The following is a 20,118-nucleotide window of genomic DNA, read 5'->3' on the forward strand; positions in this document are numbered from 1 at the left end:
AAAACAATCGTGTATTTATAGATTAGATTAGTGATATCACAGTAGAATGCATCAATAATACAATTGTGTAGTTATAGACTAGGCTCCTTAGTGAGGAAACAGTAAGGCTACATTCAGACGAGCGTGTCCGATTACATCCTACATTTCTTGTCCGTGTGCATTGTGTAATGGCATCAGTGTGCTATGCATGTGGCATGCGTTTTTCAAGTCTGTGCAACCACTTTATTTTTAAAAAAAAATGTATTTCTCTGATTTTCAATGTATTTGATGCATGAAACACGGAAAGCACACGGATGTCGTCCGTGTGCTGTCCGCGGTTTCCACGCACCCATAGACCACAATGGGCGACTAGGTGAAAATGCACCATTATAGGACATGCAGTAAGTTTCACGCAACGGACACACGCTGCGTGAAAAACAATGCATGTCTGAATGGCCCCTTTGAATTGCATGGGTCCGTGTGCTGTGAGTGATTGCAACGCACAGCACACGTCTGAATGAGCCCTAAGGTGTTTCAATAAAATAATTGTGTATTTATAGACTAGTCTATTTAGTGAAGTCACAATTTAATGTATCATTAAAATGATTAGGTATTTATAGACTAAGATCTTTAGTGACGTAACAGTAAAGTGGATCAATAAAACAATTGTGTATTCATAGACTAGGCTCTTTAGTGACATCAATAAAACAATTGTGTATTCATAGACTCGGCTCCTTAGAGACGTAACAGTAAGGTGCAACAATAAAACAATTGTGTATTCATAGACTAGGCTCTTTAGTGACATCAATAAAACAATTGTGTATTCATAGACTAGGCTCTTTAGTGACATCAATAAAACAATTGTGTATTCATAGACTCGGCTCCTTAGTGACGTAACAGTAAAGTGGATCAATAAAACAATTGTGTATTCATAGACTAGGCTCTTTAGTGACATCAATAAAACAATTGTGTATTCATAGACTCGGCTCCTTAGAGACGTAACAGTAAGGTGCAACAATAAAACAATTGTGTATTCATAGACTAGGCTCTTTAGTGACATCAATAAAACAATTGTGTATTCATAGACTAGGCTCTTTAGTGACATCAATAAAACAATTGTGTATTCATAGACTAGGCTCTTTAGTGACGTCACAGTAAGGCTTTATTCAGACGAACGGGAATTACGTCCGTGCAACGCGCGTGATTTTCACGCGCGTCGCATGGACCTATATTAGTCTATGGGGCCGTGCGGACATGTGCGTGATTTTTACTCAGCGTGAGGGCGGATTCACACGACCGTGAATTGCGTCGGTGCAGGCCGTGGGGAGACACTATACTATGAATGGAAGTTACGTAAACAGTGTAGCTCGCTATGCTATGCTGTTTTAGTAACACCCATTTACTTCTATGGCATACCTCCCAACTGTCCCAGATTCAGCGGGACAGTCCCGGATTCCGGGCAGTGTCCCGGGTGGCCGGGGGTATGTCCTGCTGTCAACTGTATCTGCGTCCTCACATAAAGTTGAACCCAATTCCAAAGCAGGGAACCATCAGCTTCTTCTTTGTACAACTGTCCATATATGGACAGTGACATCAGAGCCTCCCTCTAGGAGCAGAATTCCCGGCCTATGCTCTGGCTGGGGTTTCCGCTCCTAGAGGGAGTCCCAATGGCACTATCTACAGGGTGGGGTGGCGCTATCTTAAAGGGGGGGGTGTGGCACTATTTACATGAACACTGTGGTACTATATGGGGGCACTATCTACAGGGGACACTGTGGTGCTATCTACATGGGCACTATCTACAGGGGACACTGGAACTATGTACATGGGCACTATGTACATGGGCACTGTGTCACTATCTATAAGGGCACTGGCACTAGGGGCAGCAAAGTGGGCATTATACTCTATGGGGGCATTATGCTGTATGGGGGAATTTGTATGGGCATTATACTGTATGGGAGAATATGTGTGGGCATTATACTGTATGGGGGCATCTGTGTTGGCTTTATACTGTATGGGGCACCTGTGTGGGTATTATACTGTATGGGGCAGTATAATATATGGTGGCAGCTATGGGGGCATTATACTCTATGACAGCAGCTAGAGGGCAATATAATGTGTGGGGGCATCTACGTATTTGATATTATACTGTGTGGGGGCATCTACGTATTTGATATTATACTGTGTGGGAGGCACTATGGGAGCATGATACTGTGTGGGCTGAACCGGGTGTGTATGGCCGGGGATTGGGTGGGATTAGAGGCGTGTCTTAAAAGAAAAAAAATTGCCACGACGCGATGCTCGCGCCACATCTCGTGTCCCTCTTTGTGATACTTGAAAGTTGGGAGGCATGCTATGGTAGTTTACAGAAACTACGCTGTTTACGTAAGCCAGCTCCCACCGGATGCGTCTCTGTAGTTGTAAACATGAGTTGGGGGGCCCACTATGATATGTTTCACCCCCTTTCTTCAATTCAGCCAATCAACTGTGTTTTATGTATCACCGTTCTAAGGCATAAAAAAAGTTAGAAACTTGTTCTTGTTGTCAAAGGGTATGGCACGTATAAGGAAGGCACTGGTGCCGGACACTTATGGGGGTCAGTACAGATGCCGATTATAGTAAAACTTGCTGCCATTTGTGAGGATTCAGTGACTGGCTTTTAAAGGGACAGTAGATGAAAGTTATGGGGGCTCTGGCATTGCCCTGTGCGATCACATCTGTCTCTGGACATCCTAACAACACAACCACCTGTACCATGGAAGTGAACTTGCTGACGCGGAAATCCGGTCACATGACAGGAAATGACAGCGCAACCCGGAAGATTGTTACCTGTGCTTGTGAGCAATGGATGAGCGCTACTACGACGTGACGAAGGAGCAAGCTGCCGTGAAAGCCAAGTACCCAGCTGTGGTGAAGAAGCATGAATGTACGTGCGGGGGCTGGCACTGAGGGTATAACATGGTGCGCTGTGCTCGTACTTACAGTCGGGGGTTTCTCTCAGCGTTCCCCTCGCATTGTCAACATGAGCGCAGCGTTTACTGTCCGAGTGTCTCTATAGCTGCGTATGTTTCTATGCAGTATGTGATGTGTAACTACGTGTGTATTGTATGTTGCTATGCAGTGTCCGCGTAACTACATGTGTACTGTATGTTGCTATGCAGTGTCTGTGTAACTACGTATGTACTGTATGTTGCTATGCAGTGTCTGTGTAACTACGTATGTACTGTATGTTGCTATGCAGTGTCTGTGTAACTACGTGTGTACTGTATGTTGCTATGCAGTGTCTGTGTAACTACGTGTGTACTGTATGTTGCTTACATGTGTATTGTATGTTACAATGCAGTGTGTGTGTCTATATAACTACGTGTGTTCTGTATGTTGCTATGCAGTGTCTGTGTAACTACATTTGTATTGTATGTTACAATGCAGTGTCCGTGTGTGTCTATATAACTACGTGTGTTCTGTATGTTGCTATGCAGTGTCTGTGTGTGTGTGTGTGTGTGTGTATATAACTACGTGTGTTCTGTATGTTGCTTACATGTGTCTGTATGTTGCTATTCAGTGTGTGTGTCTACATAACTACGTGTGTTCTGTATGTTGCTATGCAGTGTCTGTAACTACATTTGTATTGTATGTTAAAATGCAGTGTCCGCGTGTGTACTGTGTTTTGCAGTGTCTGCATGTGTCTATGTAATTACGTGTGTACTGTATGTTGCTATGCAGTGTGTGTCTATATATAACTACTTGTGTATTATATGTTGTTATGCAGTGTCTTGAACTACGTGTACTGTACGTTGCAATGCCTGCGTGTGTATGTAATTACATGTGTACTTTATGTTGCTATGCAGTGTGTGTACTGTATGTTGCTATGCAGTCTCTGTAACTATGTGTGTACTGTATGATATGCACTGTCTGTGTGTGTCTATGTAACTAATTGTTTACTGCAAGTTGCTATGCCGTGTGTCCTTGTATCTGTGTAACTACGTGTGTACTGTATGTTATGCAGTGTCCGCGTGTGTCTATGTTTCTACATTACTACATGTGTATTGTATGTTGCTATGCAGTTTTGTACTTCTAATGTCCCCAACCTTGTGTCTTTCAGATTTGGATCACACTGCGGACGTACAGTATGTTTCCATTTAGGACTAGTAGAAATTCTGGTGTTTGGTGACGGAATTGAATTACTGTTTGTTTGTCTGGTAATTGTAATGTAAAGATATTTCCATAGACTGACAGCAGAACGTTCCTTTTATAAGAGCAGTTCTATTTATACATATGATCATTCAGTGATAAGTAATAAAGGGAAGCTCTGGCTTGTCTTCTAGCCTTTTGGTTTTCATATGCTGCTCTTACACCGGCTTGCTATCTTGTTTTGATGAAGATCCACTAGGCAGAAGCAGCGGACCTGTCATTGTGCAGGAAAGATCAAGATCACTCTATGGTACCAGTCACAGGGCATCCACTATGCCCAGACTAAGTGACACACAACCAAGGAGGTCAGTCGTTGTCACCCAGTTCATTTCTGGGTGGTTACTATGCTACTGCCCAATTTAATTCTGGATTCTCTTTAATATTTAAGAAGCATAAAAAAATGCCACTTCCATCATCTGATAAGGATTTTGCCTGCGGTCCTCTAGTGTTCGCCTGTTTCCCTTCTGTTGGAAACTCTGCTTAGCTTCCCATTGTAATTATTTCGAAAAGGGTCCTTCAGATATCCTAAATGCCTAGAAACACGCTTCCAAGTGTTCACATTCTCATATGTATATGTCATTTTATAGAGTATAGAGCAGAATGAGCATTATACTGTATGAGTATATTCTCAAAGTGCAGTTTTTTTAAAGCCAAAACCAGGAGTGGAGTAAAAAAAAAAGAGAAGTAGAATCTTTCCTTTATACTTCTCCCTCCTTTTACGATCCACTCCTTGTTGTGGCTTCAAAAACTGCATAAAAAAAGCTTTACCAAACCTACAGTGTGTGAATTAGCCCTACAGGGGAAGATGCCCACCAGTCCCCAGTGCTAAAGGTTTGTTGAGGTAGAAGGATAGTGTTAATCTGGATCTATTAGTATCTGTTTACAGCACGTTTCTGGCTTATGTTTTGTGCATTTGCCTGCAAAATCTCCCGATATGCGAACGTAAACCATGTATGCAATTGTATATAATACAAATGCATATGTTATCTATAGGATCCCATGTTAAAAAAAAAAAAATGTATATTACGAATTTCCTGTTTAGGAAAGCGCTGCGGGCTATTCAGTAGTAGAAGAAGAAAAATGTACCTGCCAAGCAGATGCTAAAAATAAATCTATCAGGACTAGGGATGCATGATGCATCGAAACTTCGATACGGTTTCGATACTCTGCATCCCCAAAAGGTTCGATACCGTTATTTCATGTATTTCGATACTTGGCTGCGCAGCCGCACAGCTAAGTATAGTAATACATGAATGTATGAGAGCGGGGCAGCGGCTGTGTAATTCAGCCATTGCCCCGCTCCTGAGTCCTGAAGTGAGCGCTGTCAGGATCATGAGATGCGGTCGGTGCTGCACTAATGAGCGGTGGCACTGAAGACAGAACATGGCGGGCGCACTGCAAAACACCCCCATGTTCTGTCCTAAGTGCCTGAACCGCCGCTCATTAGTGCAGCGCTGGCCGCATCACCTCATGCTGACCGCGCGCGCACTTCCTGTCAGGAGCGGGGCAATGGCTGTATTACACAGCTGCAGCCCCACTCTATAACGGCAGAGATCAGAGAAACCTCTCATCTCCGCCGCTATTCCCCTGAATGCTGCCATCAAAGCTGACTGCAGCATTCAGGAGAAAATGAGAAGGGGGATGCCCATGGATCACATCACAGGGAATTCCTGTGACGCGATCGAGGGCCATACCATATATGGGCAGACAGCCCAGGGTCTATTGACGGAGCCCAGGGCTGTCTGACCATATTTCATGTTGTTAGGGCATACTTAGGTATGTCCTAATAACTGCCTGTGTACTATCCGTCCACAGGCTAATGTACTGGCCCATATCTGATATATGTCAGTACATTAAAGTTCAAAAATAAAGTAAAAACAAAGTAATGTTAAATAAAAAAAAAAAATACACATTCACCTTTTTTACAATAAACATTAAAATAAGTCTCAATACATAAAATATACACATTCGGTATTGGCGTGGCCGTAATAACTGCACAACAATTTTTTAGCATCATTTATGATGTGTACGCTGTAAAAAAATAAAATAAACACCGCTTTCTATGACTTATTTTTTTTTATATTTTTTTTAAATCAATAGTTTTTATTGAAATTTTACTTCTTTTTTAAACAAGAAAACATCAAAATATGCCCAAGACACGGGCCAACAACAATAGTGCTTCAATACATTGAATATATACCAGGTTGAATCAGTCCGTTAGCACCAACTTATAATAGTAAAAATAAGCAAAAATAAACAAACAAAAACAAACACATAGTGCAGTATCATATTTTCAGTTACATACATGTCAATCTTTATACCATTATGTATAGTATCTCGAGTCTTTCCATATCTCCCAATTTTTCAAGCATTTTTCATGACTGGCAGGGGTATGCAATAAAATCGATTCATAATGGCAGGTATTATTTATTCTACTGATTACTTCTGTTATTGATGGCGATATATTCGCCTTCCAGGATTTAGCAATGGTTATCCTAGTGGCTATGAATATGTGATGTGTCACTACTCGGTCTTCATGTGGGATATCACCCAGCCCAATATCCAGAACTGCCAATTCTGGTTTAAAAGGAATAATTCTCCCAGTAATCTCTTTCATCAATTTATACACCTCTTTCCACAAACCCCTAATCCTCGGGCAATACCACCACATGTGAATGGTCGATCCTATCAATCCACACCCTCTCCAACATTTATTAGTTGAACCAATCATTAAATGAGCACATCTTGCTGGTGTCATATACCATCTGAGGTGGATTTTCCGTGAGAGTTCCACATGATTAATACATCTAGAATGACGTAGAATCCACCCTGACGCCTTTGCCCATTCTTCCCCAGAAAACTCCTCTCCCAACTCACACTCCCATCTCAACTCGTTTGATGATTTACTTATAACCGTATTATTTAGAAGAAGATTATAGCTACAGGAGAGTCCCTTATCATATCCTTGCCACTGATAAAAATACTTATGGAATGCTGACAGATGGTCTGGCCGAGTTGGTAACTCTATAGATTGTAGTAAGTGTCTGATTTGAAGATATTGATAAAATAACTTGCTGGGAATATCAAACCTGAATGTTAAGTTCTCAAATGATCTCATACTTTCTCCTTCATAAAAATCAGAAATACTCACTATCCCCGCCTTTATCCATGGGAGCAGAGACAAATGAGGGGCATAAACCTGCACTATGTGAAGCGGTAGATGTTCTGCTTTCTATGACTTATTAATGTGAGGCGCGAGGTGCGATGAATTTAACCTCCATGTTCCTCACATTAATAGTAATTAACCCCTTCATGTACCTTACACATTAACCCATTATGACTGAGAAACATGATGGGATTAATTACTATTAATGTGAGGCACATTCAAAATTCATCACACCTCACGCCTCACATCAGAAAACGGAAGAACTTTTTTTTTTATTACTGTTGGCGAAGTATCGAAATTGGTATCGAAATCGCAATACTAAACGAAGTATCGGTATCGAAGTCCAAATTCTGGTATCGTGACATCCCTAGTCAGGTCTATAGGGGCCTATAGACACCTTCAGCAAAATGCACACACATACCAAACATGGTGTGAACGTAGCCTGAATGGTACAAAGCAATTTGCACAGACACTGTATGAGAGCACAAGAATTCTTTACAGGTCATGACCAATAGGTGCTGCATGTGTATGCATGAGGCACTGTATTGTCCCCTAAAAACAATGGGTAAGGGGTATCATGGCATCTTATCTCATGACAGGTTTACTTCAAAATATGACTGTTTTTTTTGGCGGGGGGGGATTTTGTAATATAATGGGAGTGAATCATGCTGTAAGTTTTTAAAGAAGTAAAGCACAGCCACTGAATACAAGTTTGTTCCATGTTGATTATAATATAAATACATAAAATACAGTAATTATATTAGCAAGTCTGGTAATTGATATCGTTATACTAACAGACGTAACTTTTATTTTTCCGTTGACGTAGCCATATAAGCCATTGTTTGTTTTTTTTTGCAAGAGTGATCGTTTCGTTTTTATAGGAATTTATGAAGGCCAGCACTCCCCTTTGGCATTGGCATGACAAATTTGGTGAAGACTACATATTCGCTTTGGATACACTCACCCTGCTGCCACGAAGACTAATTGTAACATAATGGAAGTGGAGTGTGGCTAGTATATATGGCCTTTTTAATAAATATGATGTTGGAAATACAGCTAATCCGGGATCCCGGCTAATATAGATCACATCTAAGTTAATGAAGTTGTGATCGTAATTAGCTGGATCCTGCATGTTCGAGACACTCGGGACCAGTTTTTACAAGAGCCGTCAGTGTAGCTGAACCCAGTCGCGGATTAAGTAGACCATAGGCCCTGGGCTGTTCCATGAACTTGGACCTCCCCTCCCCACCGCCGCTCTGCCTTGTCTATAGTGAACACCACCTTTCTGTGCGAGCATTGACAAATGATTGTTACGATTCCCTTTGTCAAAGGGCTGTTTCCATACATACTGACAGTCTCCAACCATCGCTGACAGTATTACACTGTTCAGGGACACATCCTCTTGACAATGGGAATGGTGACACGCATTTGTCTATTACCTGGGTACACAAAGATATGTAGAATACAAGGATTACCTGCAACACACATGTCAGGAGAAGGGACAGATAGTCTATAGATCCAGTGACTCACAAGTGATGTCTTCTCTGATGGGAGTCATTCTCTTTTCTTCTCCATGTGACACAGGCCGTTATGGCATCTTCTCCTGATGAGACATTTTTGCCTATCGGTTCTGCAGCCATTTCCAGCCTCTAGAAACACACAAATTCAGACACCTAGGCCCATACATTAAAGGGGCTGTCCGGACACGGACCGTTTTTTATACTGATGACCTATCGATGTGCCCGGACAACCCCTTTTACTCAGACTAATAAATTCGGACCCCAGACCAGATCCTAGAATACATACAGACCCAGACCTTCTAAACTATTGCAGTCCCCATACCCCCCTAAACAAATACAGACCCCAGAACAAGCACCCTAAATAAATAGACCTCAGACCAGACCCTTTAATACAGACCCCAGACCTGACCCCTACAGTAATAATTAGCCCAGACCTGACCCCTAAATACAGACCCCTAAACTAATAGACCCTAGACCAGACCCCATAAACTAATAGACCAGACCCCTAAGTATACAGACACCAGACACTCTAAATACAGACCCCTTAAACAAATCCATCCCCTTATACTTGCATAGCAGCTCACCTCAGTCTTATCTGTGGAGTCTTGCTGCTGTTCAAGGACCTGCGGTCATGTGACCAGCAGGTCACTAAACAGTAGTAAGAACTTCAGAGATAAGGTCATGTGACCTTATGTCTAAAGGACCTTTTGCAGGACATACACAATGCAGTTTTGTCGCGGTTTTGCTGCGATGGCCCCCCGGGAGCCTTGGGCCCCGGGCGTCCGCCCATAGCGCCCTATGATGATCCCCCCCCCCCCCCCCCATTGGCTGACCTGATGGAATTGGCTTTGATGGAAGGATGCAGCTTCTATGTTTACAGGATACATAGAAATGTAACTTTAAAAAGTAAAAAAAACTTTTTTCAATAAAAAATCTATTTAAAAAATGTTTACTATTCGATAAAACATTGATTTATTAAAAAAAAAAAAAATTTCACAAAAGTGTACACCGACATTAATAAACTTGTAGCGCAATAATGTTTTATTCTAGAGCACTTGAATTGACTAATGGGTGGCTCATTCTGCTTTTTCTACAGGTTACATGCTTGGGGTGAAACACTGGAGGAAGCTTTTGAACAATGTGCCATGGCCATGTTCGGTTACATGACTGATATAGAGACTGTGGAGCCTACAGATACAGTAGAGGTGCAAATTGAAGGCAAGAATTGTGTTGCACATTATCTGTATATGCATACTACAAATTGCAGCATTATAAAATTGAAAGATTTTTGCTTTAAAGGGAACCTGTCACCAGCATTTCACCTATTGAACTTTACTTATCCCTCACTGGCCGCTGCTATCAAAAGTTCTTTGCCGTTATCTCCTCTCCTAAACTCCTCCTCCGACTGTAAATAACGGTCTGCAAACATTTAGTGCCTTTTATCGTAATAATCAGGTGTCCCGTTGTACGCACATACCAGAATAGGACATCCATGCGCAACCTCAGGATTTTGTGTGGTGAGTTGTCGTCAATCAAAAGTAAGGAGGCGGGGTAAACTCGGAAAGACTTGAGGAATGAAGATATGACTCTTCAAACGAAGATATTTCTGCTCATTAGCATACAGTGCAGGAACACTAAAAACTGAATACTAAAGCTACAGAGCCGACTAAGAAGACAATTATAGGTTATATAGAATTGATTTGTCACCCACTACCACCAGGTATTGCTGGTTTAATAGGTGAAATGCTGGTGACAGTTTCCCTTTAAAGAGGCTCTGTCACCACATTATAAGTGGCCTATATTGTACATAATGTGATCGGCGCTGTAATGCAGATAACAGCAGTGTTTTTTATTTAGAAAAACAATCATTTTTGACGGAGTTATGACCTATATTCGCTTTATGCTAATGACTTTCTTAATGACCAACTGGGCGTGTTTTACTTTTTGACCAAGTGGGCGTTGTAAAGAGAAGTGTATGACGCTGACCAATCAGCGTCATACACTTCTCTCCATTCATTTACACGGCATATAGTGATCTTATTAGATCACTATGTGCAGCCACATACACACAAACTAACGTTACTCAAGTGTACTGAGACTTAATAGACCTCACTGCCAACCAGGACGTGATGTCTATTCAGAATCTTGACACTTCGCTAACGTTTGTGTGTCATTTACAGCACAGCACATCGAGATCACGCTGGGCTGTCATTTAAAGCGTTATCTCGCGATTACGCTTGCTGTGCTGTAAATGACACACAAACGTTAGCGAAGTGTCAGGATTCTGAATAGACATCACGTCCTGGTTGGCAGTGAGGTATATTAAGTCTCAGTACACTTGAGTAACGTTAGTGTATGTGACTGCACATAGTGATCTAATAAGATAACTATATGCCGTGTAAATGAATGGAGAGAAGTGTATGATGCTGATTGGTCACTGATTGGTCAGCGTCATACACTTCTCTCCACAACGCACACTTGGTCAAAAAGTAAAACACGCCCAGTTTGTCATTAAGAAACTCCTTCGCATAAAGCTAAAATAGGTCATACCTCCGTCAAAAATGATTGTTTTTCTAAATAAAAAACACTGCTGTAATCTACATTACAGCGCTGATCACATTATGTACAATATAGGGCACTTATAATGTGGTGACAGAGCCTCTTTAAAGGGGTTGGTCACTATCTGCATACAATTTCAAAAGTGCCCCAGACAATAAAGAAAGCCCTAATGAATTGCTATGAGGGCAAATAAAGTAAATCATATATGATTTATGTAGCCTCTCCACCTTGCTATGCTGCAGTAGCAGAGCTCTCTCCGCAGGCTGGTGTGGGAGGGACATATTAAAAATCCCAGCACAGCATATCCTTCTCTGCCTGTCATCTTATGACAACACCTCAGTCAGCGGCTGCTTCACCTATAACCCCTTGATTAATGACCGCCGATACGCCTTTTCACGGCGGTCATTAATGGGCTTTATTCTAGCCCGCCACCTTTTCACGGCGGACTAATCAACGTCCTGCACAGGTGTCCCGTGCTGGCTGGAGCCGGGGCTCGGCTGTCTGATGTCAGCCAGGCTCCTGCTCCAACGGTAGCGATCGAAGTTTACTTCGATCGTGGCTGTTTAACTCTTCAAATGCCGCAGTCATTAGCGATCGCTGCATTTGAGTTGTTTACAGAGGGAGTGAGCTCCCTCTGTCACCCATCGACGGCCCGCAGGCAAAGGCCCCCATGCCTTCCCTGGCTATATACCTATTAGGATGTGCCAGAGGCATGTCCTAATAGATGCCTGTCCGTTCTTTAGGGCAGATACAGACGGACGTTGTGTTTTTGCGCGCGCAAAAACCATTTGACAGCTGCGTGTGTCATCCGTGTATGATGCACGGCTGCGTGATTTTCGCGCAGCCGCCATCATAGAGATGAGGCTAGTCGACGCCCGTCACTGTCCAAGGTGCTGAAAGAGCTAACTGATCGGCAGTAACTCTTTCAGCACCCTCGACAGTGAATGCCGAACACAATATACAGCAACCTGTTAAAAAAAAAGAAAAAGTTCGTACTTACCGAGAACTTCCCGGCCGTTGCCTTGGTGACGCGTCCTTGGTGACGCGCCTCTCTTGACATCGGGCCCCACCTCCCTGGATGACGCGGCAGTCCATGTGACCGCTGCAGCCTGTGCTTGGCCTGTGATTGGCTGCAGCTGTCACTTGGACTGAATTGTCATCCCGGGAGGTCAGACTGGAGGAAGATGCCGGGAGTTATCGGTAAGTCAGAACTTTTTTACAGGTTCATGTTTATTGGGATCGGTAGTCACTGTCCATGGTGCTGAAACAGTTTAACTCTTTCAGCACCCTGGACAGTGACTATGTCCTGACGTCGCGTACCGGACATTTTTTTGCCGAGTTCGGCCAAAACGAGTTCGGCCGAACCCGGTGAAGTTCGGTTCGCTTGTCCGAGTTCGCTCATCTCAAAGACACTCCGTTTGGATGTTCGGAAACAGAAAAGCACGTGGTGCTTTTCTGTTTACATTCATCCTTTTGACAGCTGGTGCGCTGTTTCAGTAGGTTCGCACGGAAGTGCTTCCGTGCAACCTGCGTGGTTTTCACGCACCCATTGACTTCAATGGGTGCGTGACGCGCAAAATACGCAGAGTTATTGAACCTGTCGCGTTTTGTACGCAGCGAACAAACGCGCAAAAAGCACGGACTGTCTGTACTGCCCCATAGACTTGTATTGGTCGATGCGTGGCGCGTGAAAACCACGCGGCCCGCACGGACCGAATACACGCTCGTGTGAATCCCCCCTTACTGACAGGCAATAATGCTCTGGTATACGAAGTATACCAAAGCATTATAGCAGCGATCTGAAGATCGCATAGTGAAGTCTAGTGATACTGGAAAAGTAATTAATGTGAAATAAAAATAAATAAGGTACACATTAAAAAAAATAAAACCATATTTTTTGCCATAAAAATGGTTTTATTTAGTAAGTGTAAAAATCAAATAAAAACTACACATATATGGTATCCCCGCAATCGTAATGACCCAAAAAATAGTTATCATATTATTTAAACCGCAAGGTGAACCCCATAAAAGAAAAACGCAAAAAACAACGGTAAAATTGCTATTTCTTTTCCCATTTTCCCCCACAATAATAATGATAAAAAATTAATCAATAAGTTCCATGTACCCCAAAATGGTAGCAATGAAGTCCCACAAAAAACAAGCCCTCATATGGCGACATTGACAGAAAAAGAAAAAAGTTATGGCTCTTGGAAAGCGACGATGCAAAAGAAAATTATTTTAGTTCAAAAGTGTTTTTATTCTGCAAAAGTAGTAAAACATAAAAAAATATATACATATTTGGTATCGATGTAATCGTACCAACCCATAGAATAAAGGTAGCATGTTACTTATGCCGCACAGTAATCGGCATAAATGTAAAACGCATAGAACAATGACTAAATTGCTGGTTTTTTTTTATATTCCCCCCCCCCCCAAAAAAAATAATTAAAATTAAAAAATGTGACATACCCCAAAAGAGTGCCATTGAAAAAATACAACTCATCCCGCAAAAATAAGTCCTCCTTCAGCCATGTCAACGTGAAAAGTTATAGCTCTTCGAATGTGACGATGGAAAAACTATAAAAATTGCTTGGTCATTAGGGCCCAGAATGCAAGCAGGGGGAAGGGGTTAATAAAGTGTACCTCACTGTAAAGCCCAACAGTATATCTATATCTGTGTTTAAATCTATGCATATGTGTGGGTGTGTGTTTGTGTGTGTATATATATATATATATATATGTATATATATCGCACACGTGTGTAGACAGAGAGCTAGAGATCACAGGTTTTTTTTTTGTTGGGGGGGGGGGGATATAATCTTTATTCACTGTACAGATGTATATATTTATATCTACATTTATATATACATACTGTACTTTTTTTTTTACATGACACTTCAATTTTTACTGCTCTCTCTACTTGCTCTCATCTAAATAATTTGAAGACCCTTTATGAACAATCTTTATTTTAAAAAAAATCAATTTTTTTCCCCAACATTCTACTCCAGGGTTCTCAAACTCGGCCGGGTAAGTGGACCACATATAGAAAAAAATGTGACGTTGACGGGCCGCCTTAATTTTCAATTAGTTATTTGAACTACTATAAAAATACTACATTACTATTATAATAATACTACATTACTGTAATAATACCGCTAGGTTTAAGCTTAACGTAAATTTGCGCGTTTTCTCCACGTGCTTATTTTAACAGTCCGGTGTCGCTAAATGCAGTCCGGCGGCTCGGTTCGTTTTGGCAGACATACGAATGTCAAGATTGGGCAGTGCCCTCTGTAGATACTGCCGCAGTGCCCTCTGTAGATACTGCCGCAGTGCCCTCTGTAGATACTGCCGCAGTGCCCTCTGTAGATACTGCCGCAGTGCCCTCTGTAGATACTGCCGCAGTGCCCTCTGTAGATACTGCCGCAGTGCCCTCTGTAGATACTGCCACACACCCAGTAGATGGCTCCATTGGGGCTCCCTCTAGGAGTAGAATCCCCAGCCAGAGAGTTGCCGACGCTTTATGTTGGAGGAGCTTCTGACGTCACTGTCCATAGATTTTTACGTCGGAGGATCTTCCTGGACCGGAATGTGATGTCAGGGGCAACCCCAGATCCGGTGTCGCAGAGCACCAGTATAGGCTCTGCTCTGGAACTCTGGGGAAGCCACTGACATCCGTGTTCATATGTGGACAGTGATGTCAGGGGCTTGCCCAGAGCTGGAGTGCTGGAGCAGAGCCGCTTCTAGCACTTTGCCTGGGATTGCAGCTCTTTTCCTGACATCATTGTCCATATATGGACTGAGATGTCAGGGGCAACCCCAGTGCTGGAGTCCCGGCCAGAGCGCTAGTAGCGCTCATCCTGGCACTCCAGCTCTGCTCTTGACATCCCTGTCCAAATTTGAATAGTGATCTCAGGGCGACCCCAGAGCCGGAGTCCCAGGCAGAGTTCTGCTAGTGAGCTCACAGTGATGTCAGGGGCAATCCCAGAGCGGTACCTGATGCTAGCACGCTCTGCTCTGGGAAAGCCCCTGACAACACTGTCCATGTATGAAAAACCTAGAAATGTGTAATATTTACAAGGAATAAAGAAGAAAATGCACACCAACATTTGTAAAGCATCTTGTCCCGATTACGGAAATACCCCATATGACTGATGTTTGGGCCGACAGCAGGGCTCAGAAGGGAAGGAGCGCCATTTGGATTTTGAAGCGCAGATTTTGCTGGATTGGTTTTCAGTGCCATGTCGTGTTTGCAGCGCCCTGGAGGGACCAAAACAGTGGAAATACCCCAAAAGTGACCCCATTTGGGAAACTACACCCCTCAAGGAATTTTTCTAGGGGTGTAGTGCACATTTTGACCCCACAGGTTTTTTGCAGAATCTAGTGGAATTAGGCCGTGAAAATGAATATCATTTTTGTCCACTAAGACGTTGAATTTTTTTCATTTTCACAAGGGATAAAGGAGAAAAAGCCACCCAAAATTTGTAACGCAATCTCTCCCGAGTATGACAATACCCCACATGTGGTAATAATTCGTTTTTTTTAAATAGAAATGAATTGACCTTTGCAGGACTGATCCTTTTTTGCTTTTCCATTTTAGTTTTTCATTCCCCGCCTTCCAAACGCCATAACTTTTTTTATTTTTCCGTCAATAGAGTGGTATGAGGGTTTTTTGCGCGAAGAGCTGTAGTTTCTATTGACACCATTTAAAGTACCATATAATGTACTGGAAAACGGAAAATAAAATTCTTTGCGGGGAGAAGTTTGAAAAAACTGCGATTCCTCCATTGTTTTTTGGGTTTCGTTTTTACCGCTCTCACCGCTCTTTTTTTTTTTTTTAGTTAAACAATTCGTGTATAGGTGATTAAACATTGTTCTAATTTTTATTTTTCATGAGTCAGGAAATATTATAAATTAGATTCTAATTTATAATATTTCCCAGCGCTGGTCACTAGATGGAGCAATTCCCAAAATTGCAGCATTGCATGTGGTAAAGCAACCACATTGCTTTATGCTGCAAAATTTGAGAAAACACACTCGCTCTAGTGAGCTCTCAGAATTCCCCCCCCCCTCCTTTTTCCTGGCTAGTGCCGGGAGAAACGAGGGGATTGAACGGTCAAACCTCCTACACTGTGTGTCACCATTTTTTGAGCTAACACACAGTGTAGTAGGTTAACATACAGTAGTAAACACACACTAAAACACGAACATACACAGAAATAACTTGCCTGCTCCTGCCGCCGCCGCTCCCTCCGGTCCGTCCGCTCCGTCTGCTACCTCCGCTCCAAGTGCACAAGTCCGGAAGCAGCGACCGGAAGTAGTAATATTACTGTCCGGCCGCGACAGTCGCACAGTTCAACGTGGACTGTGTGGGAGCGGCGCATGCGCCGTTCCCACACAGACGGCGTACAGCATAGTGGATGGAACGGGCCCCGTTTGCATTCACTATGGGACTGTATGTGCCGTATTCCATGTCTGTATGTGTCGTTAATCGACACATACAGAGATGGGAAAAAAAATGGCAGCCCCCATAGGGAAGAAAAAGTGAAAAAATAAAAAAAAGTAAAACACAAACACACAAATAAATAAAAAAAATGTTTAATAACACACTAAAGTCAAATTGATCTAAAAAAAAATTTTTTTTGTGACACTGGTCCTTTTTATTGACCCTGGTTTTTCTGCGGGTCAATATGATTACGGTGATACCTAATGTATATAGTTTACTGCTATTTGTTAAAAAAAATAAATTGTTTCGTATCAGCACATTCTGAGAGCCATAACTTTTTTTTTTTTTTTGGTCGATTGAGCGGTGTGAGGGCCTTTTTTTTTTTTTTGGGCGGGACGAGCTGTAGATTTTATTGGTACCATTTTTTTGGTGCATACAACTTGTATTGCATTTTATTTAGAGCTAAGGTGAACAAAAAACACTGATTTGGGCGTTTTAAATTCTTTATTTCTAACGGCGTTCATTATTTTTCAGTCAAAGTGGTGTAAGGGCTTGTTTTTTCGAGACGGGTTGTAGTTTTTATTGGTAATATTTTGGCGTACATGCGACTTTTTGATCACTTTTTATTCTATATTTTGGGAGGGGTGGTGACCAAAAAATAGTGATTCTGGCATTGTTTTTTGTTTATTTATTTTGCGGTATTCACATGCGGAAAAAATAACATTATAGGTTGGGGCGTAACGAACGTGGTGACACCAAATATGTGTACTGGTTTTTACGTTTTAGTTTTCCTGTAATAAGTAACCTTTTATTTTTACACTTTTGTAAAACATTTTTTTTTTTTTTTGACCTGCAGCACTGATCGTTGCTAGAATACATTACACAACATAGTAGTGTAATGTATTCCAACTGTCAGCGTGACGTCACTCTGACAGTAAGTCTACGAGGACCACTCTGAGGCTGGTCCTCATAGGTTTCCATACATGGCAGACACGGAGGCCGTTGTCTGGCCTCCGGATGCCATCACAAGCATCAGCAACCCCCATGGGGGCTGCTGATGTGCTACAAACACCCTGAATGCGGCGATCGCAATCGAGTGCTGCATTTAAGGGGTTAATTGCTGAAATAAGCGCCGATAAGCCACTGATCGGCAACAGTGGAATGTCAGCTGTCGGGGACAGTTGACCTCCCGGTTCCCAATGCACACTGTCACCGACAGAGTGCATCGGGAACGACAAAGTGGCTTCCTATCAGGAGGCTGGTCCTGATAGGCTTCCGTACATGGCAGACATGTAGGCCATTGCTTGGCCTCCGGTCGCCATGTTAGTCATCGGCAAACCTCACGATTTCATTGTGAGGTCTGCCGATGTGCTAGAAACCCATAAAATGCGGCGATTGCAATCGATCCCCGCATTTATGGGCTTAATTGCTGAAATCAGCAGAAATTACCCACTGGTCGGCAACAGTGGAGTGTCCGCTGTCGGGGACAACTGGCCTCCCGGTTCCCAATGTTGCAGTAACTGTACTTCCTCGTGCGCTAAGACACTGGCCACCAGGACTTACAGTTGCGTTGTGGTGCGCCTAGGGGTTAAACTGTCTTTGTTGCCTATAGAAACAAACCTCAAAAGCACTATAAAACAAATTAAAGCTGCGCTGTGACTGGTTGCTATGGACAACAAAGACCTTCTGTTTGATTTTCATTAATCTCCCTCTATATTTTAATCTGTTCCTCGTATATGTAGAGGTTATTTAGGTTCTAGAGAATAAAGTTTAAAGGGAACTTGTCACATTGATAAATCAGTCCTATCTGTGGTCAGCATGTTATAGAGCAGGAGGAGCTGAGCATATTGATATATTGTTTTGTGGGAAAATACTTTGTATAATTTACTGATCTAGACCTCTGCTCGTTCTGGGCTTGGGAGTCCTAATCGCTGATTGACAGCCTATTTTGTATGCACACTTTTACAGGGAAGGCTGTCAGTCACAATTTAGGACCGCCCACTAGATTCCTAAGCCCAGATTGAGCAGAGGTTTAGATCAGTAAATTACAAGTTATACTAAATATTTTACCACGCATCGATATAGCAATCTGCTCCACTCCTCCTGCTCTATAACATGCGGACTGCAGATCAGATTGCATTTTCAACAAGACATGTTCCCTTTTAAGATGAGAATCCTAAAGTTAAAGATGCTCTGCCACCAGAAGGCACAACAAATCCACCAGAAGCCGTGGCCAGAAGGCACAACGTATCCATTATCCTGACAAGTCCTATTGACTTATAATGGATCCTCAGGTATCCATCTTCTCGTACACCTGTGTTAAGAAAACTATACTACAGATGTCTGATTTTCAGTGTCTCTCTTTTTCCTAGGGAATGATATGCTCTCCTTACTATATAACTTCCTAGATGAGTGGCTCTATAAGTTCAGTGCTGATCAGTACTTCGTACCTCGGGTGAGTATTTCATGATGATATAAAAAACTAGCCACTCTGTAGTTTGTACCAGTAAGTAACTTTTTCTCCTTATTCAGGAGGTGAAAGTGCTACATATAGACCGAATGAATTTCAAGATCCGTTCTATTGGGTAAGATCTCTCTTGACCTAAAGGAGACTAATGATCTGCTAAGCTTCAGAGCATACATAACAAATTCATACTATTATACTATGTAGTTTGTAATAAAGTAAAGCTCAAACCATGTAATAGAGAAGTGCAATCAATGTAAAAGGAGTAGAATACGAAATTGCTGGTGATACATACCACTGATGTATGGTTTAACCCCTGCCTACCCACAGGTACGTCATGGGAGGGAAGTGGTTCCTGCGAAATGCCATACATTAACTGCACAAGGGCTGCACAACTGCACTCAGGACTTGCCCGGGCTATTCATAGTGAGAGCCCGGCTGTAACATACAGCCGGGCTCTCATGCCAATGGCCGGGATTAGAGCTAGTTCTGATCCCTGCCGTTTAACCCCCTCAATAATGACCGTGGCATTTAAGTGGTTTAGAGAGGGAGGGGCACCCTCTGTACCCCATTGAAATGGCATGGAAAAATGGCAATCTGCATAATCTATGGAGCACTAATTTCTAGTCTTTAAAATGGGGTCACTTCTCAGGGGTTTCTTTTATTATGTTACATCAGAGCCTCTGCGATTTGTGAACCATTACTGTGTAAATCACCAAAATAGGCCTTAAATGCGCACAGTACTCTTTCACTCCTGAGCCCTGTCGTATGACCAAAGATTAGGGCCACACGTAAG

The 20,118-nt window shown here is 42.5% G+C and overlaps 1 protein-coding gene across 3 annotated transcripts in view; it reads left to right on the plus strand.

Moving 5' to 3' along the window:
- The first annotated feature begins 2,749 nt into the window (after window positions 1-2,749).
- The window catches only part of ZBTB8OS (zinc finger and BTB domain containing 8 opposite strand), a 31,439-nt gene continuing 14,070 nt past the window's right edge, over window positions 2,750-20,118 (plus strand). Inside the window, exons 1-5 of one of the 3 annotated variants that reach the window (XM_075853124.1) lie at window positions 2,750-2,905; window positions 4,082-4,106; window positions 9,953-10,074; window positions 19,231-19,313; window positions 19,391-19,443. In XM_075853124.1, coding sequence (XP_075709239.1) covers window positions 2,824-2,905; window positions 4,082-4,106; window positions 9,953-10,074; window positions 19,231-19,313; window positions 19,391-19,443 — 365 coding nt within the window. In that variant the 5' untranslated portion in view covers window positions 2,750-2,823. Of the gene's footprint in view, window positions 2,906-4,081; window positions 4,179-8,230; window positions 8,323-9,952; window positions 10,075-19,230; window positions 19,314-19,390; window positions 19,444-20,118 lie in introns of those variants that run through there. The other 2 variants (XM_075853126.1, XM_075853125.1) reach the window with 2 other exon arrangements.

Source organism: Rhinoderma darwinii, chromosome 2, assembly GCF_050947455.1.
Source record: "Rhinoderma darwinii isolate aRhiDar2 chromosome 2, aRhiDar2.hap1, whole genome shotgun sequence".
In the NCBI taxonomy this organism is placed as follows: Eukaryota; Metazoa; Chordata; class Amphibia; order Anura; family Rhinodermatidae; genus Rhinoderma; species Rhinoderma darwinii.